Genomic DNA, 22,378 nt, shown 5'->3' with positions numbered 1-22,378 from the left:
GACCCTGTCTCAAACTAAAATGAAAAGGTCTGAAAGTATAGCTGACTGGTAGAGGTCTTACCTACTATGTGTGAGGACCTGGGTTCAATCGTCAGTACTGCAAAAAGAGAAAGAAAAGAAACTAAACTTTGAATGATTTACCCTTCTTTTTGCAAATAATCAATAAATAGTGTTTATTAGATATTCTAGAAATGGGTCTTTTAAAAAATAATATTTTTGATTCTGTCTGTATTGTGTGTGTGTGTGTGTGTGTGTGTGTTTATGTGTGTGTGTAGCTGGGTATAGACCCCAGGCTCTTGCATATGCTAAGCAATTCCTCTACCACTGAGCTGTAACCCCAGCTTCCATCTTCATTTTTTTTGGGGGGAGTATCAAGGATTGAATACAGGAGCACTTTACCACTGAGCCATATCCCCAGCCCTTTTTTGAATTTTATTTAAAGACAGGGTCTCACTGAGTTGCTTAGGGCCTTGCTAAGTTGCAGAGGCTGGCTTTAAACTTGCCATCCTCTTGGCTCAGCCTCTTGAGCTGCTGGAATTAAAGGTGTGTGTAACCATACCTAGATCCCATCTTCATTTTAAAGTAAGATTATTTCTCTTGATTTCCTGAAAAATAAATTATTTTGAATTTGAATGCAAATGGATGGCAAAATGCTATTTTGTATTTCAAAAGCAGATTATGAAATTGTCTTTGTATAAGTACAGTTTTGAATAAATGAAACAACTGACCTAAATATGTGTTGCAAAAAGGCTGGAAGACTGGACATTTGAATGTTTGAGAGGTTATCATTGGATGTGAGATCTTGTGCATTTTGCTGTCCTGTTGCTTTTCTCTTTGATATACATGCACATATTTTTGGTGCTGGGGATTGAACAGAAGGGTGCTTTACCACTGAGTTACATCCCCAGCTCTTTTTATTTTTTATTTTGAGACTGGGTCTCAATAATTGCTGGTACTGACCTTGAACTTGGAATCCTCCTCCCTCAGTCTCCTGAGTAGCTGGCAACACAGGTGTGCACCACTGTGCTGGCTATATTTCTGTTTGTTTGTTTTTTTTAACCTTTATTTTACTTACTTATTTTTATGTGGTGCTGAGGATCAAACCCAGTGCCTCACATGTGCTAGGCAAGTGCTCTACCACTGAGCTACAACTCCAGCCCCTGTATATGTATTTTTTTTTTTTTTTTGAGAGAGAGAATTTTAATATTTATTTATTTATTTTTTTAGTTTTTGGCAGACACAACATCTTTGTTTGTATGTGGTGCTGAGGATCGAACCCCGGCCGCACGCGTGCCAGGCGAGCGCGCTACCGCTTGAGCCACATCCCCAGCCCTGTATATGTATTTTTAATAATAACAAAAAGTTGCTTAAGTCTGTATAGTTAAAAACTTTCTTTACTTATACAGTAATTTGTGCTAATTTTAACTTTATTAAATTTTACAAAAATAGAGAAAATTTTATTTACATCTGATGGTAAAAAATAATCAGTGCCTCAGAAAAATAAAGGAACATAGAACTTATACTTGATAGAGATGACCATTATTAACAGTCTGTATGTTTTTTTCAAATGCTCTTTAATTTCATATGTATATAAGTATTAGAAAAATTTTCAAGATACATTAATGTAATGAAAACAAGAAATACAGAAAGGATATCCTTTATATAATCGAGAATTATATGTGGTAAATAGTTGAAATTATGTCTGCTTACCCCTTAGAATTTGGTTTATATTCTTTAGACTATAAGGTATCTGTGTGTGAAGCTTTTATACATGTGTTTAGATATTTTTGAAACAATTGTATCTCCTATAAACTGTTGTGCCTGATTTTTCACTCAGCATATTGTTATTTTTGGGTCAGCACACTATCTTATGCTTTTATCATTTCTCCACAATGCAGATATACCATAATTTAAAAAAAAAAAAAAATTTTTTTTGGTACCAGGGATTTAACCTTGAACCCAGGGGCTCTTAACCACTGAGTCACATCCCCAGCCCCCCTCCCTTTTTTAAATAAAAAAAATATATAAAATTTTTAAAATTGTTTTTTGGGTGGTACTAGGTATTGAACCCAACCGTGCTCCACCGTTGAGCTTTATTTATCCTCCGACCTTTTTAAAAATATTTTTGAGACAGAGTCTCTCTAAGTTGTCCAGACTGGCTTAAAACTTGAAATCCTTCTGCCTCAGCCTCTTGAATCTCTGGGATTACAGGTGTGTGCTCCCACAGGACCTCGTTAAGGATAAGATAAAGCAAGAATAACAAAACAGGATAAATTTCTAGGGGAGGGATTACAAGGTCAAATTGAACGTGCATCTGTAAGTACGAGGACAGTGCAGAGGAGCTGAAGCCTGAGCTTCCTTTTACAGGACACAGTTGAATTGGATGTTTTAACTTGGGCCATGTTATTCTTGTAAGGTAAACATAATGTTTAGTCTTGTGTTTGTGTTTTTTTACACAGGAGTATGCCAAAATGGTCCAGGTCTTACATGCATACTGCATCATTTCAGCAGGTGTCCGTATAAGTTGCACCAATCAAGTTGGACAAGGAAAGCGACAGCCTGTGGTATGCACCAGTGGAAGCTCCAGCATAAAGGAAAATATTGGCTCTGTGTTTGGGCAGAAGCAGGTAATGGTGGCCAGTTACTTAAGAACATTTTATTGCTATAGAGATTATGACAGGGTTGTCATCCTTTCTAATAGAGCATAAGTCCAAGAACTGAGTTTTTAAGATATGTATTGTAAAAAAAATGTTTTTTAGAGCTGAAAAATTTTGTTATTATTCCAGAAATGAAATACCATATCCTTATTTCTCTCTGAAAAAGCTTAGAGTGGTCAGTGTGGTGATTATAAATATAGAAACTCAAGTGTGTTTCATCTTTGTAGTTAAAACATGTTTTTTTTAACCATTTTTTAGAATAGGTGGACACAATATCTGCATTTTTATTTTTCACTTTTTATTTTTTAATTTTATGTGGTGCTGAGGATCGAACCCAGTGCCGCATGCATGCTAGGCAAGCGCTCTACCTCTGAGCCACAAACCCAGCCCAAAACAGTCAGGTTTTTAGTAGCACTGCAAAACAGTTATTGGGATTCTTTGAATTTTTATGTGTTCTTAATGTGAATAGCTTAACTGGAAAAGAAAACACATTTTATATTCTCTGAAGTTTGGACCATTCTGTCTTTATTAGGAAATAACCGTTACTCTTGGTTTCTTTCAGTTGCAAAACCTCATTCCTTTCGTTCAGCTGCCCCCTAGTGACTCTGTCTGTGAAGAATATGGTCTGAGCTGTTCCGATGCTCTACATAATTTGTTTTAGTAAGTAGATTGTTGCCAGGAAAACTACAACCACACACTTTTTCCTGAGGGTGGTTTTTTTTTGTTTTTTAACCTTTTTAAATAGAGATGTTAAAGCTTGTAGTATTTTTATGCCCTTATTAAAACCATGGACAGTTTCACTGCTGAGAAAGGGGATTTATATAAAAATTACTTAAATCAAACAGTATTCTAGGTAAATGGCACATTTCAAGGGGTTCCTATTGAATTAGTCTTTGTTAAGGCTCTTTAGTTGGAATAATATTTAAATTATTTTATCTATAATGTTTGACTTTTTGAGAATCTGGTCTTATTTATATTATAAAGCATCCTTATTTTTAGTTTGTGAAAAATGTACACTTCCATAAGCAGGAATGGCCCTGGCAAAGTCCATATTGCTTACTCCTCGTCCACTTGCCTTTGGCTTATGCCTGAAAGTGCAAAAAGAAAAAAGAAAAATTGAAAATTGATTTCTTTATGTTAAGTGATTTTTCTTATAGAAATGCAGATATCCCTGGGTGGACCTCATATAGAATAAGCACTTCATCAATCCCTTAGTAGAGATAAGTTTGCTGACAACAGATTTTAAAAGGAGAGGGAATGTGGGTAGAGATTCTGAAAACAAATAGGTAGACTCCATTGACAAGCTGGTGGGGATAGTGCAAAGGTCTTGAGAATGTGTTTGGAGTGAGGCCCACTCCTGACATGGAGGCCCAGACTTCCTAGGGAAGGTGAAAAGAGAGCTGAGGAGGTTAGCAGTGCACCCACTACATTATCTGAGATGGACTTTAGTCTGTGGAAGTTTAGGGCATTTCAGAATTTCTGGGCTCTTTTTGTGATTCTTGGATAAAGGAGAGATGCACTGGAATAGAAGTAGGAATACTCATCAGCAGGTCACCAGGTGTCCCATTGTTATTTGATTTTAACTGCATACTTTGTGCTAAATGTTTTAACACTTAGCTTAGCTTTGGAACCTGCCCTTACATATTATCCTTGATAGTATCTCAGGCTTCATCTCAGGCTGTGCACATGGTGTTGGCAGGAGCTCAACTGACAGACAATTTTTCTTCATCAATCGGCGGCCCTGTGACCCAGCAAAGGTATTTACAAAATTTTTATATTAATTTATTCTTTTTTTTAGTTGTAGATGGACACAATACCTTCATTTTATGTATTTATTTTTATTTGGTGCTGAAAATTGAACCCAGTGCCTCATGTATACGAGGCAAGCACTCTACCACTGAGCTACACCTCAGCCCCATGTATTAATTAATTCTAATTCCTTTGAGTTTTTTTATTTATTATTTCATGATATAGGTAATTTACATGGAACTTGGGACCAACTGAGAAATTTGGCTTTAAAATTATTTTAAGCATTTATGAAAGTCTACTCTGCAGTTGTTTCAATTGTGTGTATATATATGTATACACACAAGCATAAATAGATAAGCACATATTAATTACCTGTATGTTTGTTATCATAAAAGCTATCACTTTTTGAAGAAAATAAACGTTTCAGACCATTTTCTGTCATCTAGACTTTTCAGCATAGATTGACTACATGCATATGTTTCTATCTATATTTTCTCTTCCTTCTGCCATTTTCTAGGAAAATAAGGGCCCAGATTTTCCTCTGCCTCACACTGAAACTGATCATCTTGATATGGTTACATAGGTTTTTAGTGGTTCAGTTTTGACTTTTCTATCTTCAGCAACATAGTACCTTAGTAATATTTTCTATTTTTCCAGTGACAGATTAAAATTTACTTGTACCTACCACATGTGGTTCACTTTCTATCTTTTTTTTTTTGGTAATGGGGATTGAACTCAGGGGCGCTCAGCCACTGAGCCACATCCCCAGCTCTGTTTTATAATTTATTTAGAGTCAGGGTCTTGCTCAACACCTTGCTGTGCTGAGGCTGGATTACAGGTGTGCGCCACTGCGCCTAGCTTCTGCCTGTTTTTAGTTAGTGCAATTTCCATGGTTTAATCTCTAATGCCATTAGGTAATCTGATCATGATGTCCTGTATATATGTGTCTTTAGTACATTTGAAAGTGCTTTTGAACATTTAAACTGCACTTGAGTTTTATTAAAATTTCTTGAAGAGCATCTTCAGATTGGAAAAGGATTCAATTTCAGGAGTCTATAATTAAAAAATATCTCTTTGAGGGACATGATAACACTTTTGAGTGATTTTGATTGTGGGATAGTTCTATAGGCATGCACGTGTGCATGCACACACACAGACACACAGACACACACACATATACACGCTATATAGGTTGACAGTTGTGTGTTCTTGTAGTCCCAGCTAACTTGGGAGGCTCAGGAGTAGGATTGCTTGGAAGAGTCTTACCAAACTGTATACTTTAAATATGTGCAGGTTTTTGCATACCAGTATTACCTTATTCATTTAATAATGCTTTAACAAAAATGTACCCTTTTAGAGATAACTTAGACTAGCATGTTGTTAACAACAGTGGGAGAAGGGAGCAATTATTGTTTTCTCATTTTTGTTTTTATACAGGTTTCCAGACTTGTGAACGAGGTCTACCATATATATAATCGGCATCAATATCCATTTGTTGTTCTTAACATTTCTGTTGATTCAGGTACGTTTCACTGAGATTTCAATAAAAAGGGAGACTTATTCCTAAAAGAAGAAAATGAAGTTTGTAAAGCTCTGACTTGACTGGAAAGAGAACAATTTATGGTGATAAAATTTTGAGTTTTATAGACCTTCCTGCTTTCTACTTGAAACACACAGGCATAATTGTGTTATTAGGAAAATTTGACTTTTTAATATCAATAAAGGGAGGAAGTAGACTAAAATGTTCTCTCTGATTTTGAAAATAACTAATTAATTTTATCATCTAGGTATTTTTCTTTGATTGTTAAAAATTCTGGTTTATTGCCATCTGGAATTCCAGGCATGTGCCACTGTGCTCAGCAGTTTTTTTTTATTTTTTGATATATTCAAGTTGTTCAATTTTAAGAAATTTCAAATGCTATATTTTAGAATCATTGTATGATTGTTTCCATAAGATACATTTCTTGAAGTGGAATTACTGGGTCAGTGAATATGATCATTTTAAGGCTTTTTGCTGTGTTGAATTCAAGGCATGCTGTGTCAATTTATACATCTGCCAACAATACTAGGTATTATAATTTTTAAACTAAATTCAGTAGGGGATAAAATATTGAAGCTTGCATTTTTCTCATACATTACATTTTCTTTTCTTCTTTTTTTTTTTTTTTGGCAGTGCAGGAGATTGAACCCAGGGGTGCTCTACCATTTATTCATATCCCCAGACCTTTTTATTTTTTATTTTGAGATAGGGTTTTGCTAAATTGCCCAGCTGGCTTTGAACTTGTGATTCTCCTGCCTCAGCCTCTGAAATCTTTGGGATTATAGGGGTACACCACTGCTTGTGGTCTTATATATTCTTATGTGTTTATTTGTACTTTTTCTTTTACAGTTTACCCATTCAAATCCTTATATATTTTGTCTATTTGAAAAATTGTTCATGTTTTTCTTGTTTGTTTGAAAAAACTAATTTTATAATTTCTTATTTGTTTTTGACACTAGGTATTAAATTCAGGGCCTTGCACACACTGGGCAAATGCTTTATCACTGAGCTACATTCAAAGCTCTAATTTATGAATATTAACCTGGATACCATAATACTTTTTTTTTTTTAGTTGTAGGTGGACACAATACCTTGATTTATTTACTCTTATGTGGTGCTGAGGATCAAAACCCAGTGCCTCACATGTGCTAATCAAGTGCTGTACTACTGAGCCTCAACCCCAGCCCCCATAATACTTTTTTTTTTTTTTAACATTTTTTAGTTCTAGTTGGACACAATACCTTTATTTTATTTATTTATTTTTATGTGGTTCTGAGGATCAAACCAAGGGCCTCACACATGCTAAGTGAGTGCTTTCCTGCTGAGCCACAACCCCCGCCCCCTCCATAATACTTTTTAACATTGTAACATTTTGCAGAAGGTTGTTGAAGGATGAGGATAATTTAGAATATCAAAGAGAACTAATTAAAGTTAAAATGAGACAATTACTAAATCTAGCAAAATAAACACAAAAGATTTAATCATAACACTATGTAGCTCACCAGAAGCAGACTTTACAGAGTCATTAAATTGAAAATAGTGATATGCTTAATCAAAAATTGAAATGTAATTAAGAGAAGTATGGTTATAAGTAGCTAGACTTCTTATAGTAAGATATATACCAGTTAGGTTGGACTAAGTATTCAGTAGTAACAACTTCAAATCAAATGGCGTGTCTAAGAGAAATTTTTGTCTTACTAACACATTTCTCACTTGGGTCATCAGATGTTCTCCATCTGGTCATTCAGGGATTCAGTCAGAGGCTCCACCAACTTATAACTACACCATCTGAACATAGGCAGAGAGTGACAGGACAGAGTAGAGGAGCATGCATGAGCTTTACATTTTTTACTGTCTTAACTTAGAAGTGATGCTCTTCATTTCTTCTTATATTTTACTGTCCAGAAATAGTCACATGACCCTGTTTAACTTAGCCAGACTGGGCTAAGCAGTACAGTCTTTCATGTGTTCTGAAGGGGAAGGAGACTGGAAATATTCACCAGAGGAAGTTTTTAAAACCCTGTAAGATGAATGAATATTTAAGACAGCATTATATGCATTTTTAAAATGTGAAAGTAAGTGCCAGAACATGTTGAAGAGCTAAAGCAAAAGTGAAAAAGTTTGAAATGTTACTTATAGTGAGGCAAGCAGGTAACCAGCACAGGCTGAGATGCAGGTCACAGAACAAAAGATTGAATGGGTCAATTGAAAGCTTTGTATCATTGTTTGACTTTTCAAACTATTTCCATAATTGGTTTTATTAATTGTATACATTTTATTTTTTAAGTTGCTTGAAAAATGAAGACTATGACAAACATTCTCAGTAACTCCAACAGAGTTAGATGACTAGTCAGCAGTTTGCAGAAAACCTCTCTTGATTGGGTGTCTAATTGCTTCTGAGTCCCAAGAATTGATTTGCTTCGAGAATGTAGGTGTTGTCTTACAGCCTTTTCCTCAGACTGCAATTCTTTCTTGCTCATTTGACCTTACACTCCTCAATACCAAGATTGTTCTTCAAGCAGCCCACATTGGTTTTTCTGATTCCACTGGCATCCTTATGCAACTATTAGCAGGACTGGACTCCCTAGGCACAGGGCTATAGGGCCCTACCCCTTGTGTTTCTTCCTGCCTATTGCCAGGCTCAATGCAATTGGAGTCTTGAACTCAACTGATTTTTCCCTCTTCCTCCCTATGTTGTTTTTAGTAAGTTGTACTTTTGGTAAGAATAAGTGAATGGAGTAGTAGATGGACAAATTACTATAATTAAAGATGAATTAAAACATAATGTGTTTTTTTTTTTTTTTTTTTTTTGCCAGTTTTCTTATTCCTTTTAAGGAGGAGGGTCTCTTTGGAGGTCCTCACTCTGCCATTTTCCCTGAGGTCATCCCATGTAGTCTTCATTGAGTGTCACATTGAAGTGAGAGTTGTCACAAAGGTGATCTGATCTCTGTCATGTTGTGCTCAATCATTATTTTACTACTTGGTCATATGTTGTCATCCATTTGTCAGAATAAAATGTTTTCGTTTTTATTCAGTCAAACCATAAACACTGGATGACCTGTGGGAGGTGCCAAAGTTGAACCCCAGCTTCCTTCCTTGGCAGAGGGAGGAGTTGACCTTTCCTGTCTGGTGGCCAGACCACTCTATCTTAGTTAAGTTCATAAGCCAGTTTTCCCCTGATCCCTATGTCTGAATGTGAAGGGATAGAAGTGGAAGACCATAATTGTGTCCTTGGTGGGGGAAAAGGCCAGAGAATTACTGCAAGACTGGAACTAGTCTTAGTAGGAAGCTACAAGGTGACAGGTGCTCATTTCATGCTGCCAGTGGGAGAAAAATGCTCTGCGATGAGTCTGAGACTGGAAGAAGCTCTAAAGGGAGGTGCTGAGAACAGCAAAACTATGGCCTTCTCGGGTCTTTCCTAGACAAGCAGGCGGCCTTGTAGGTCCGCAGGTTTAAGGGGAGCAGGATGCAGAGTAGGAACAGAGACTGCTCTCTGTCCTCACATTTCCCAATACCCTGAAGGCAGAAAGAGGTTGATTTGGAAAATGGTTGGGTGGGCTTTTGTAGAGTGCCACAGAGTACAGTTGGGAGAATCCGAGAATATGGTAGGGGGCCTGAGGCTCCTGATGGTCTGGTGAGCCAGTGGGTGGTGGGAGAAGAACACTGAATGCCAGTATTGGTGTGGCGAGGCGGCTGACTTATATCTGGAAGACTCAGGATTTTCCTGACTATTGTTTTCATGGGAGAGTGGGGACATCACTCTGCTTGTGAAACACTGAGGAGGGTTGTTGGCAGCACATGCCTCTGATGGAAGGGCTAACTGGTGACTGAGCTCTTTCCAGACCTAGCTGGAGAGGCCACCTCATAATAGACCATTTAGAACCACTGTATTGGGAGGCATAGCGACCTCAGTGCCTGTCTTTTAGCTATTCTGTTGAAGTGGAACAGTGACACAGAAACAGACATTGTATGTATGGCTTAAATGTCATAGCCCTGAGATCGAGAAAGAGCTCCCACAAACCACCCTTGTGCCCCTTTTCCTACACTAACCACCAGTAGTAAATTATTTTCTGACTTGCAGCAGCATTAGTTTAATTTGCTTTTAATTTGCAGTCATTTAATGAGTATTTTTAATGATTTGTGTATAACATTCAGCCAAGTCACATGGGCCATCCGTTCATTCATTCTGGTGGCTGTACAGAATTCCACTGTGTTCACATACCACAATTTCTTTGTGGGTATTTGGGTTGTTTGCCATCTGGGGCTTCAGAGAAAGCTGCCATGAGCATTCTCACACATGTCTTCTGGTGACCATCCGTAGTTGTTTGTGGGGGGAGGAGCAGAGCTGGGTCATTGGTGCATGCACTTAGGAGATGCTCCCCAGAGTATTACGGAGCAGCCGTACCAGTCTAACTGCCACCAGTAGTGTTTAAGATTTCCTCATGAGGCTCATTCTTGTGAACATTTAGTTGCTTTTAAATTTACCCATTCTGGTGCTGAACAGCATCATATTATTTTTATTTGTGCCCCTTTTAATTAACTGTGGGTAGTGTTTACATATTTAATTAGCTGCTTGTCCTTTTTTATGAAATGCCTGTTCATCTAAAAAACATCCTCTTGTCTCACTTCAGTACAGTCCCTGATATTTTTCTCTGTTCTCATCTGCCTAGGTAACTTAATAAAGATGCATGTGGCAGAAATGGAAACGCCTCTGCCAGAAAAGCAGGCGAGTTCCCCTTCTGTAAGGACTCAAGGAGCAGAAACAAAGGTAGTGTCCATTTCCAGACTGAGAGAGGCCTTTTCTCTTCGTCACACCACAGGGACCCAGTCTCGGGGCCTAGAGATTCCTGAACCCAGGCGGAATTCTCCAGTACAAAAAAGGGGTGTACCATCTTCTAGTGCCTCAGATCCTGTCTCTGGCAGAGGCTTTCAGGACCCTCAGGGAGAGGTGGTGAGTCCCAGGAAGGACTGTGTGGACAGAGTGGAAATGGAGAAAGACTCAGGATGCAGTAGCACTTCAGCTGGCTCAGAGGGAGGGCTCAGCACTCCAGAAGCCAGCAGTCACTGTAGCAGTGACCATGCGGTGAGCTCCCCAGAAGACAGATCTTCACAGGAGGATGTGGGCTCTTGTGAGAAAATACCTGAAATGGAATATCACCTTTCAGATGTGGAAAGCTGTTTAAACCAAGAAGATACTGGATATAAATTAAGAGTTTTGCCTCCGCCAACTGATATTACATACTCAAACACCAAGCGTTTTAAAAAAGAAGAAATTTCTTCAAATGTTGACACTCCTCAAAATTTGGTTACTACTCAGAACTTATCAGTGGCTCAGGTTGATGTAGCTGTTAAAATTAGTAAGAAAATAGTGCCCCTTGACTTTTCCATGAAGTCTTTAGCTAAACGAGTAAAGCAGTTAAATCACCAAGAACAGCAAAGTCAAAGTGGGCAGAATTATAGGAAATTTAGGGCAAAGATTTGCCCTGGAGAAAATCAAGCAGCAGAAGATGAGCTGAGAAAAGAGATCAGGTAAAGTTTGCTCTTAATGGTGTTTTGGTCAGGTTTATGGCTGGTGGCTTTGAGTGAACCAGAGGTTGGTCCTCAGACTCCGCATTGGAATCTCTGGCTTTCACTTTTCTGTCTGGCTTGGGTAGGGTGGCACCAGAATGTGTCCTCTGACCTGTGTTGCCCAGCAGGATAGCCCTGTCTGAGGGCTTCCCTGCACCACAGACTTCTGTCCCTCGTGAGCTTGCCCTCTTTGCTTCTCACTCTCAGATTATAAGGTCAGGGCTGACTATGACGCCACAGATTGAATTTTGGCTTTGCCGTGTACTCTTGGCAGTGGTCTTTCCATCCACCGCCTTCTTGCTGCCTCATACACCTGTCATATTAATTTTCTTTAAAGAACTCATTCCCACACTCTTCTGCTAGAAAATTTCTAACTTGTTTTTCCTTAGATTTTCTCAGCACTTTATAATGATCAGCTGTTTTTCTGCTGTGACCAGAGGACCTGATAAGAATAGTTAGAGGAGGAAGAGTTTATTTGGGGCTCACAGTTTCAGAGCTTAGCTCATAGTTGGCCAGCTCCACTGCTCTGTGTCCAAAGTGAGGCAGAACACTCCCCACAGACAAAATGTAAACTCCAAAGGCATACCCCCAGTGCCCCATCTCTTCTGATCATACCCTACCTTCTTGCAGTTACCACCCAGTTAATCCTTATCAGTAGATCAGAGTACTGATTAGGTTAAGGCTCATAACTCAGTCATTTTTTTTGAGAGAGAGAGAGAATTTTTTAATATTTATTTTTTAGTTTTCGGTAGACACAACGTCTTTGTTTGTATGTGGTACTGAGGATCAAACCCAGGCCGCACGCATGCCAGGCGAGCGCGCTACCGGTTGAGCCACATCCCCAGCCCCATAACTCAGTCATTTTATCTCTTAATTTTCTTTTTTTTTTTTTTTTTAGTAGATGGACACAACACCTTTATTTTATTTATTTATTTTATGTGGTGCTGAGGATCGAACCCAGTGCCTCACATGTGCTAGGCGACTACTCTACCACTAAGCTACAGCCCCAGCCCCTCTTTTAATTTTCTTGCATTGTCCAACATAGAGCTTTTGGGGGACACATTATATCTGAATCACACCAGTATTCTTTTCAGATCAGTCCAATTAAGCAAAGTCTTCTTGACCCCAGTTTTATCCCTGTTCCTGACAATTTCCAACCCATAGTGACTTCTGATGTTAAATTTATGGCAGATTTGGTAGATTATCACCATTTCCCATTTTTTAGTTTAATGTATATTTCGAAAAATTACCACTAGCTCATTGTCAGTCTGGTGGTTGTAAAGGATAAGTGAGAGTCAATTTAAGAAAAAATAACAGGGTAAATAATGGGAAACATTGGTAGCTACCTACCACTTTCTTCACAGTAATCATGATCTACCCCCTGGTGCTTCCTCCTCCTCCCAGTGCTGGGGGTCAAACCCAGGCCCTCAGGCATGCTAGGCAAGTGCTGTACCACTGAGGAACTTTCCCAGCCCCATTGTGGCTTTTTTAATAGTTAAAAAAAAAAAAAAAAAAAACTTCTGGTATGTTTTGTCTCACCAATTACTGAGACATGCTGCACACTCTACAACTCTAATTGTAGTGGCCTCCTGTGGCACTTTGGATCACAGATTTTACCCAGTTCATATTCAATATGCTTCAACAAAGAATAATATATACTTTCTTTGATATTCATAAACCTAGTTTAAATTAAGATAAATTATATAAATTATATTAAGTGTTCAGGAAGTGCTTTCTTTGAAAAACAGATTAAGATTGCTAGGCATGGTGGCCCATGCCAGGCTGAGCAGGAGGATTGTAAATTCAAGTCCAGGCTAGCCAGCTCATCAAGACCCTTCTTTCTCAGTGGATCATTACAACCCGGGAGTTGGCAGTTTTGCAAGAACCATAGATGGTTGCCTCACAAATCCCCGACCCACAGCATGCCTTGCCTTGGCTCTTGGCTGCTAGCACACAGTTGCTGTACTGGCCACAGCTCCTGGTTCAGAGTTCTTGTTCTGACAAGGTGTGATATGGTTTACTTTTTTCTCAGAGACGTATTTCTAGTTAAAAGAGTAGGTAGTAATAGATGACGTGGAGGTAATGCTCACCACCTAAATCCTACTCACTGGGGAAAAGGCACTCTACCATGAGTTTTATCCCCACCTCTTTTTATATTCTATTTTATTTATTTTTTAAAATATGTCTTTAGTTGTTGTTGGGCCTCTATTTTATTCATCTATTTATATGTGGTGCTGAGAGTCAAACCCAGTGCCTCACACATGCTAGGCAAATGCTCTACCACTGAGCCACAACCCCAGCCCTTATATTTTATTTTTAAGACAGGATCTTGCCAAGTTGCTGAGGCTGGTCCTGAGCTTGTGATCCTCCATCCTCAGTCTCCTGAGCCGCTGGGATTATCAGCATCTTTTTGTTTTTTATTTTGAAATAGGGACTCACTAAGTTGCTCAGGTTGGCCTTGAACTTGTGATCCTCTTTCCTCAGCTTCCTGGTCACTGGGATTATAGGTGTGCACTGCCTCCACCAACTACCACATTCTGTATTTTGAGTTACAACCAAACATATCAAGCCATCTTCTATAGTTGTTTAAACCAGATACTGTTTTCTGTAGAAGGAGAGAAACCTACCAAAGAGTCTTGAGGCCCACGCAGGTTCTTCCCAAAGATCATTCTCCTAGGGAGCTGGAGCACATGCAGACAGTTCCAGGAGAGGAGGAATCTGCTGTTACCAGCGTATTGAGTGTTGGCTCCATGCTCTCCAGTCTTCATGCTGCTTTACTCCTGGAGGCTAGACCACATGGGTAGGCACTTCTCGTGGCGCATTGCTAGACTTCATCAAGAGAGCTTGCTGGGGGGAACACTGCATGACAAAGCAGACACTTCCTTCCTTGCTTCCCAATGCCTGTTCTCTTTCACAGCGCAGCTGCCAGAGGCAATCAGGAGCCCCTGCATGGCTCACTCTGGCCATTTCTTTCCATTTAGGGCTAACAGCCACTCCTGCTGGAGCTCAGTCTCCATGGTGGCACCTTCTCCAGGAGTTCCCCTTTTGGGCACTCTCCCTCCCTATAGGTAGCAGCTACTCCTTGTGTTTGCTGCTCTTTATTTCTTAGTTTAGTAGTTGGCCGCATTTTACTGTGAATAATTTTATTCTAAATTCTCCTTTATCAATCATGGGCGTGTTTTTATCCCTTGACTGGACTCTGACTGATATGGAAATGGTCTAGGAATGGTGCCAGGAGACAGACCCTCAAAGATAGGCTTTAGGGACTGGTTTGGTTATGACTTGGGTTTATAATCCGTGGCATGCAGAGGGAATCACAGTCACACTATCTGTCATCTGTGGTTGATTGTGATGAGGTGCCAACTTTGTCACTTCATTGTAATGAAGCCAGTGTCTCAGAAGTCCCAGTGGCTGCTGCTGCTGAACAAGTATTGGTGACAGTGCCCTGGAGCATTTACAAAAAGAAATGGCAGTCTCAGCTTCTTTTGTTCTCTGCTCAGGCCACTGTCTGAGAGGCAGAGAGTTCCAAAGCAGCTCTAAGAATCTTTTTTTTTTTTTTAATTTTCTCTTTGTGAGTTTATTGGGTATGTTTTGTTCTAACCAGCTTGAAACTGAAAACTGATTCTCAGTGGCAGTGATACCACTGAGGTTTTTTTTTTTTTTTCTTTTTTAAATTTTAATTTGTTATATATGACAGCAGAATGCATTACAATTCATATTACACATATAGAGCACGATTTTTCATCTCTGGTTGTACTCAAAGTAGAGTTCCACAATTCGTGTCTTTATACATGTATTTAGGGTAATGATGTCCATCTCATTCCACCGTCTTTCCTACCTCCATGCCCTCTCCCTTCTCTTTTGTCCTATCTAGAGTTCATCTAATCCTCCCATACCCCACCTCACCACATTGTGAATCAGTATCCTTAAATCAGAGAAAACATTTGGCATTTGGTTTTTTGGATTGGCTTACTTCACTTAGCGTTATATTCTCCAACTACATCCATTAACCTGCAAATGCCATGATTTTATTCTCTTTTAATGCTGAATAATATTCCATTGTGTATATATACCACATTTTCTTTATCCATTCATGTACTGAAGGGCATCTAGGTTGGTTCCACAGTTTAGCTATTGTGAATTATGTTGCAATAAACATTGATATGGCTTTGTCCCTGTAGTATGCTGTTTTTAAGTCTGCTGTTTTTATCTGATGTGCATGTGATAAGCTCTAACAATCTTGCTTTTTGTCGTAGCTGGGGCTTATGTTGAGGAAAATAAATGTTCCTAAAATTTAATTGTGTGGGTTTCAGGGTTACTATATCTATCTCTTATGTGAAGTTGAGGTTTGTCTCTGGTCTGCATTGACCTACACAGTGTTGAGTTAGATTTTGAAGTCACCTACCAAGGGACTTAGTAGTTAAACCTGGCAGATAATAAAAGGATTAATACCCAGGATTTGCAGAAAGTTATACTTACTATTGGTGGGAGCGCAAACTTTTTTTTCTTAATATTTTCTTTAGTTGTAGGTAGACACAATACATTTATTTATGTGGTGCTGAGGATCGAGTCCAGGGCCTCACACATGCAAGATGAGCACTCTACCACTGAGCTCTAGCCCCAGCCCTAGGAGCGCAAACTTTTACAGACTTGCTATGAAAAGAAAAAACTGTACATACATAGTTGTAGGGACTAATCTCACAGAAAAACTCCTATGAATGAGCAGGTCTTGTTGCAGCTTTGTGTGCATTATTATAATTTTTTAGCTGTTCAAAAATGTTGCTCACTGGTTGGCCAACTGAATGTCTTTCAGTAGAGAATTTGTCAAAGTATGCTGCATCTACACAGTGAGTTCCTATGTGGCCAGTCAAAAGAATGAAGTAGGGGCTGGTGATGTGGCTCAAGCGGTAGCGCGCTCGCCTGGCATGGGTGCGGCCCGGGTTCAATCCTCAGCACCACATACAAACAAAGATGTTGTGTCTGCCGAAAACTAAAAAATAAATATTAAAATTCTCTCTCTCTCCTCTCTCTCTCTCTCTTAAAAAAAAAAAAAGAATGAAGTAGGTATATGTGTGTGGATCTGAGAATAATTCTACAATGTGTTAAGTGATGGAAGTAGAGTGGTGTGAAGAATAAAGTTTAATTTTTATTTTTTTAATAACAAATTTGTGTATAGGCAAAGGTCTAGAAGGATATATATATCAAATTATGAAAGGCAGTGAATAATGTCATCTCTGGGAAGTTGGATGAATGAATAATCAGTGTTATCTGTAGAAAGCGGGATTGTAATCATAAAAATAATCTTTAAGATTTCTTATAATGAATGTTTTCTTAATGCAGTAAAACAATGTTTGCAGAGATGGAGGTCCTTGGTCAGTTTAACTTGGGATTTATAATAACCAAACTGAAGGAGGACATCTTCCTCGTGGACCAGCATGCCGCTGACGAGAAGTACAACTTCGAGATGCTGCAGCAGCACACTGTTCTCCAGGCTCAGAGGCTCATTGCGTAAGTTCACATAGAGTCCAAAATTTTCACTGCTATTTCCCTAGTTCCTCCCCTCATTTAAGATTGAAGAACTTATAAGTGTCTGCTTATGTGCATGTTAGTCTTTGCCATGGACATCCATGCAGCAGTTTTACACTTTTTATGTAGTACTAGTCCTGGCTGTCATTTCTTAAGTGTTTATCATGTGCCGGGGACTATTGAAGCAGTTTGCATGCACTGGTTTATTTAATCCTCACAAACCTACAAGACACTTACTGTCTCCATCACTATTTCACAGGTGACAAAACAGAGATGCTAAAAAGCCTGCTAGAGGTCACTTAGCTGATGTGTTCTTTAGGTATTAGAATTTTTAGCTTTTCAAAAATGTGGCTCACTGGTTGGCCAAAAAATTATTTTGGTGAAGGGCAATTGATAGTTCACAGTATTCATAGTTACAGTGCAGAAGGGTTGTGTGTTCAGAAAGGCAGCAGAGTGTGCAGCTCAGTCTACCTGTGTAGCAGAGCAGTTTCAGTGGCTTGTTGCAGTGGCTTATTGCTGAAGAAGTCAGCACTTCTCTCCCCTGTGTCAAGTTTGAATGTTTTCAATGACCACCATTCAAGGGGCTGTGATGGTTGTCATGTAAACCAGCAGGTTTGTCTTAAGCGGGTTACGAGAGGTCACTGATTTCATTTGGGAAATAAAACTATGTAGATAAATGAACTCAGACTGCAAGGGGTAGATGGGGCATAGAGAAACATCCCCCCAAATAGTCCTCAGCTGGGAAAGTGTGTCCAGCTTACTGAATGCTCCATTTCCCATGGAATGCATTAATCCTTTTCATTTTCCGCAGGAGTAGTGGTAATAGTGAAGATGTTTGGTGAGCTGCTTTATAATGTGTACATATTTCTGCTTGTTTCACGGGATCTTTTGACATTTTGCATAAATGTGCAACATCACAAGTTAAATTAGATAATCACAGGCCACATGGACCACACTTCAAGATTAAAGGATAAAGACTAAAATTCCTTCCTAGCCTATGAGACCCTGCACAGTTTGCCCTTGATGACCTCTTTAGCATTTTCTATTTTCCCTTCTTATTCTCTTGAGCTACTCTGGCTTTATCCTGGCCATCCTGATTAATTCAGCCATGGAATTCATTGAGAAAAATGAAATGTGTCTTTTTTTAAAAATATTTTTTGTTGTACATGGACACAATACTTTTGTTTTATTTATTTACTTTTAAGCGATGCTGAGGATTCGAACACAGTGCTTCACATGTGCTAGGCAAGCACTGTACCACTAAGCTACAACCCCAGCCCTGATGTGTGGTGCTGGTAGCATGAGCAGTCCTTTGGAGTGCCTTTGCACAGATGGTTCTCTCTGCTGGGAACACTCATCCCATACCTACCTCTCTCCCTTTACCTGATTTGCCCTCCTTGTCCTCATAGCTCAGCTTTTCCCCTGACCTTAGAGCCAAGGCCCACTTGCTGTATGCTCTTATGGCACTGGATGTCTTTTCTTCCCTATCTCACTGTTGTTTGTAGTTATAATTGATTTGACTGTCTGTTTAGTGTCTTTCTTCCTCACTAATATAAGACAGAGACCTAGTCTCTGTTTGCTCACCAGACTATTTCCTGTGTTCAGTAGTGTTGTCTTATTATGAATCCATTAGGAGAGATGAGTGGATAAGAAATGTAGGCAGAGGAGGGAGCAGGATAGCAAAATTCTTGTTCATGTTCATTGTTTTCAAATGATCTTTATTGTGAAGTGGAAATGTTGGCATAGTTTTATCCTTAAGGAGAAGATCTGAAAAAAGACCTGGTCCCTGGGATAGGATGGCAGATTGAGGAGAAAGCAAACTACTTTTCACATTAAATTTTAATATGAACTTTATAAGAAAAAGAAAACTAAAAGAAATAGTGCAGGAGGTTTTTGTGATGAATAGTGGAAAGGTCCAGAGCTGAATAATGTTATATCATTTTTTGAAAGTTAGTATATAATATTAATGTTTCACTTTCTTTTTTTTTTTTTTTTTTTTTTGGGTACTAGGGATTGAACTTGACCACTGAGCCACATCCCCAGCCCTATTTTGTATTTTATTTAGAGACAGGGTCTCACTGAGTTGCTTAGTGCTGAGGCTGGCTTTGAACTTGTGATCCTTCTGCCTCAGCCTCCTGAGCCGCTGGGATTTCAGGCATGCAACCACATCTAGCTTAATGTTTCACTTTCATTTCTGCTTTATGGGTAAATGTTGATGTCAAGTTACAGTGTGAATCTCCTGTTTTTCAGACCTCAGACCCTCAACTTAACTGCTGTCAATGAAGCTGTCCTGATAGAAAATCTGGAAATATTCAGAAAGAATGGCTTTGATTTTGTCATTGATGAAGATGGTAAGTTAGTAATCATGACTATCAAATTGTGGTATTTTTTTAAGAGCTGGGAACAGTCTTTGACATTATTTAATCAGTTTATTTATTTTGTAAAAGGTGCAAAGGCTTCCCAAGAAGCATTTTGTGTCTTCAGATGTTCCTTTGCAGTAGTACTCAAATAATAGATATTTCTCAAATAGTGGATTTTTCTCAAACTTTTATTCTTTTAGCTCCAGTCACCGAAAGGGCTAAGTTGATTTCCTTGCCAACCAGTAAAAACTGGACTTTTGGACCCCAAGATATAGATGAGCTGATCTTTATGCTGAGTGACAGCCCTGGGGTCATGTGCCGGCCATCCCGAGTCAGGCAGATGTTTGCCTCCAGAGCCTGTCGGAAGTCTGTAAGTATAGAAAGCCCCACTGTGGGGCATGGTGGGTCTGCTCATGCCTGTGGTCTTAGGAAGTTCTCAGTTCAGCTCCTGATTGGGTCAGTGTTGTTGAATGTCTTCATGATCGCCACAGAACATGTTATGCCAAGAGTCAGATCATCTCTATTAGTACAACATACCAGCCAGCAGGTCTGTGTTATCTTTGTCCTCTAATTCACGCCTGTTGCCCTTTTTCCACATAGTTAAGCAATATTCCACCTTGGGGCTTTTGTTGGCCCTAGCATGGTCAGCTCTGCATGCACCTTGCCTGTCCATGGTCCTTGTGGGTAACAGCAACAGCAACTTTGGTTGAGAAAGGTTTGCTGCTGCCAGGCCAAAACCATGCCATCTATGCTCCTGTGGAGTCATTGAGTCACAGGTGTTCCACAGTGGCCAGTGTTGTGTCCCTGCTGTTGCCTAGATCTGTAGTGGAAATAGTAGCAATGGCTAGGGATTAACCTGATGATGTCCAAGTCCAGTAAATGGCTTTGTCGCTTTGTCACATTCCTTATTTATTCAGCATATATTCCTTGAGCCCACTTTGTGGCCAACCTTGTTCCAGATGTGAGGACACAGAGGTAACTAGGCTGGTGAGGTCCCTGCTCATGTGGAGCTGATTGTTTCATGGGGAGAAATAAACAAAAATACATGACACCTTAGATGTGAGTGCTGTAAAGAAATTCCCACAGTGTGTTGGGATAGGAAACAACCAGAGGAATGAGGTGAACAGGTGAGATGGGCAGTCAGGGAATGGCTGTGTGAGCTGCTACCTTGGGTAAGAACTTTCTGGTTAGGAGAAATAGCAAATCCAAAGGTTTAGGGTGTTTGAATAGGTCCAGAGGCTGGTCCATGTGCCTTGAGAGGGACATGTGGAAGCAAAGCTGTGAGGCATGCTGGGTTTGGAGTCAAGAAGGAGGTGGAATTTCGGGGGAGTGGGTGGAACATTGGATGGGGGTGGAGTGCTTGGGAAGGGCTAGAGCATCTAGGGAGCGGGCAGGGTGAAGAGCACTGCTGTAGACATGCTGTGTGTGAGATCCTATGTGACTCTATAAGCCAGGTGTCTGAAAACAGTACATTGGTGAGTCTTGGGCTCCAGGGAAGTGTCAGAACTGCTGATCGGACGGGTAGAATTCATAGCTGTGAGACTGGATGAAATTACTCCAGGGAAGAGTTTAATTAGAAGAGGACTCAGAATCTGACAGGTGTTTGTTTGATGAAGATCTAACACTGACCTTCCAACCCTGGAGTCTGAGTGAGTGACTGAGCAGGGCAGGCACTTTACCTCTCTGTCTTCACGGCTGAAGACCCTAGAACCACAGAACATGAGCTTTATTTTTGCCCTGGGGTTTGCATCCTGATGCATCTCTTCTTCCTGTGCCCCTTGTGCCTACCCCCTTGGGCTCTCTTCTTTCATTCCCTGCCCAGGAGGCCTGTGCTATGCCCTGCTCATCCTTCCAGCCCCTTCTGTGCTCCAGCTGTGCTGGCCCTCTCTAGCTCCACAGCCACTCCACCTGCTCCACTCCATCCCTTTTTCTACTCTTCCTTCTGCCTGGGTCTGCCCCTCAGCCCTTCACGTGGCCTGGCTCCTTCCCATCTGCACAGCCCCATGTGTGATACTCATCCTGCTTCTCTGTTAACTTGTTTATTGTTTGTCTGCCTCCAGCATAGAAGTTCCCTTCGGTGCCACAATAGGGCCACTGCAGTTGCCCTGGTGAAAGATGAGGGTGGCTGGAGCAGACAGGGTGGAGCTGCTGAGAGTGGTTGGATTCTGGATGGGTTGGGTTGGTGTCTCAAGGAGAGGTGGTGCTGCCATGCTAGAGCTGCCCTAGACCCACCAAAAGGCAGAGGGCTGAGATAGCAGAAGGGGGCGTCTTTGGGGAAGTTTATTGTAGACAAGAGTGCTTCTGAAGAGTATTGTAACAGAGACCAGTAAAACTCTAAACCATTGTGTCTTGTTCTCAGGTGATGATTGGCACCGCTCTTAACACAAGCGAGATGAAGAAGCTCATTACCCACATGGGTGAGATGGACCACCCCTGGAACTGTCCCCATGGAAGGCCAACCATGAGGCACATTGCCAATCTGGATGTCATTTCTCAGAACTGACACTTGTCATTTTCTTTGTAGATTTTATTGTAGATTTTTGTGTTTTGAAAGACAGGGTCTTAAGTAACACTTTTTTGTTTCAAAATTAACCTGCTACTTTAAAAAAATTGTACCAAATCCACTTAAAAATGATCTTAAGCCAGGTGTTGATGATGTGCTCCTGTTGTCCCAACTGCTCAGGAAGCTGAGACAGGAGATTGCTTGAGCCTGGGAGTTCCAACCCAACCTAGAAAACATATTGAGACCCTGTCTCCAAAAAAAAAAAAAAAGACTTGAGAATCTTTCAAACCATGTGGAGCATTGCTTGCAAAATTTTTTTGTTCTGCATTTGAATGTATATGTGTATACAGGTAAGAACTTATTTTACAAAAATAAGAATACTTTGGAAGTTACCTAGGCCTCAGTTCAGCTGGAGGTGTTTTAGTCTGCAGCTTTCCACCTCAGTGATCATTAAATTCATTTTGGTTGAAATTCA

The 22,378-nt window shown here is 39.9% G+C and overlaps 2 protein-coding genes across 2 annotated transcripts in view; both read left to right on the top strand.

The window, feature by feature from the left end:
- Window positions 1–22,378, top strand: part of Pms2 (PMS1 homolog 2, mismatch repair system component) — a 27,333-nt gene extending 4,955 nt beyond the window's left edge. Inside the window, exons 6-14 of the mRNA XM_048785272.1 lie at window positions 2,460–2,627; window positions 3,220–3,317; window positions 4,315–4,414; window positions 5,844–5,928; window positions 10,617–11,475; window positions 16,855–17,022; window positions 19,291–19,391; window positions 19,601–19,770; window positions 21,760–22,378. Coding sequence (XP_048641229.1) covers window positions 2,460–2,627; window positions 3,220–3,317; window positions 4,315–4,414; window positions 5,844–5,928; window positions 10,617–11,475; window positions 16,855–17,022; window positions 19,291–19,391; window positions 19,601–19,770; window positions 21,760–21,903 — 1,893 coding nt within the window. The 3' untranslated portion in view covers window positions 21,904–22,378. The remainder of the gene's footprint in view (window positions 1–2,459; window positions 2,628–3,219; window positions 3,318–4,314; window positions 4,415–5,843; window positions 5,929–10,616; window positions 11,476–16,854; window positions 17,023–19,290; window positions 19,392–19,600; window positions 19,771–21,759) is intronic.
- LOC107155962 (radial spoke head 10 homolog B-like) overlaps window positions 22,134–22,378 on the top strand; it is a 49,729-nt gene continuing 49,484 nt past the window's right edge. The window contains exon 1 of the mRNA XM_048785246.1: window positions 22,134–22,253. The gene's annotated coding sequence lies outside the window, so the exon portion shown is untranslated. The remainder of the gene's footprint in view (window positions 22,254–22,378) is intronic.

Source organism: Marmota marmota, unplaced genomic scaffold (genome assembly GCF_001458135.2).
Source record: "Marmota marmota marmota unplaced genomic scaffold, marMar, whole genome shotgun sequence".
Taxonomy (NCBI): Eukaryota; Metazoa; Chordata; class Mammalia; order Rodentia; family Sciuridae; genus Marmota; species Marmota marmota.
The sequence above is the reverse complement of the archived record's forward strand: the minus strand, read 5'-3'. Positions and strand labels throughout refer to the sequence as shown.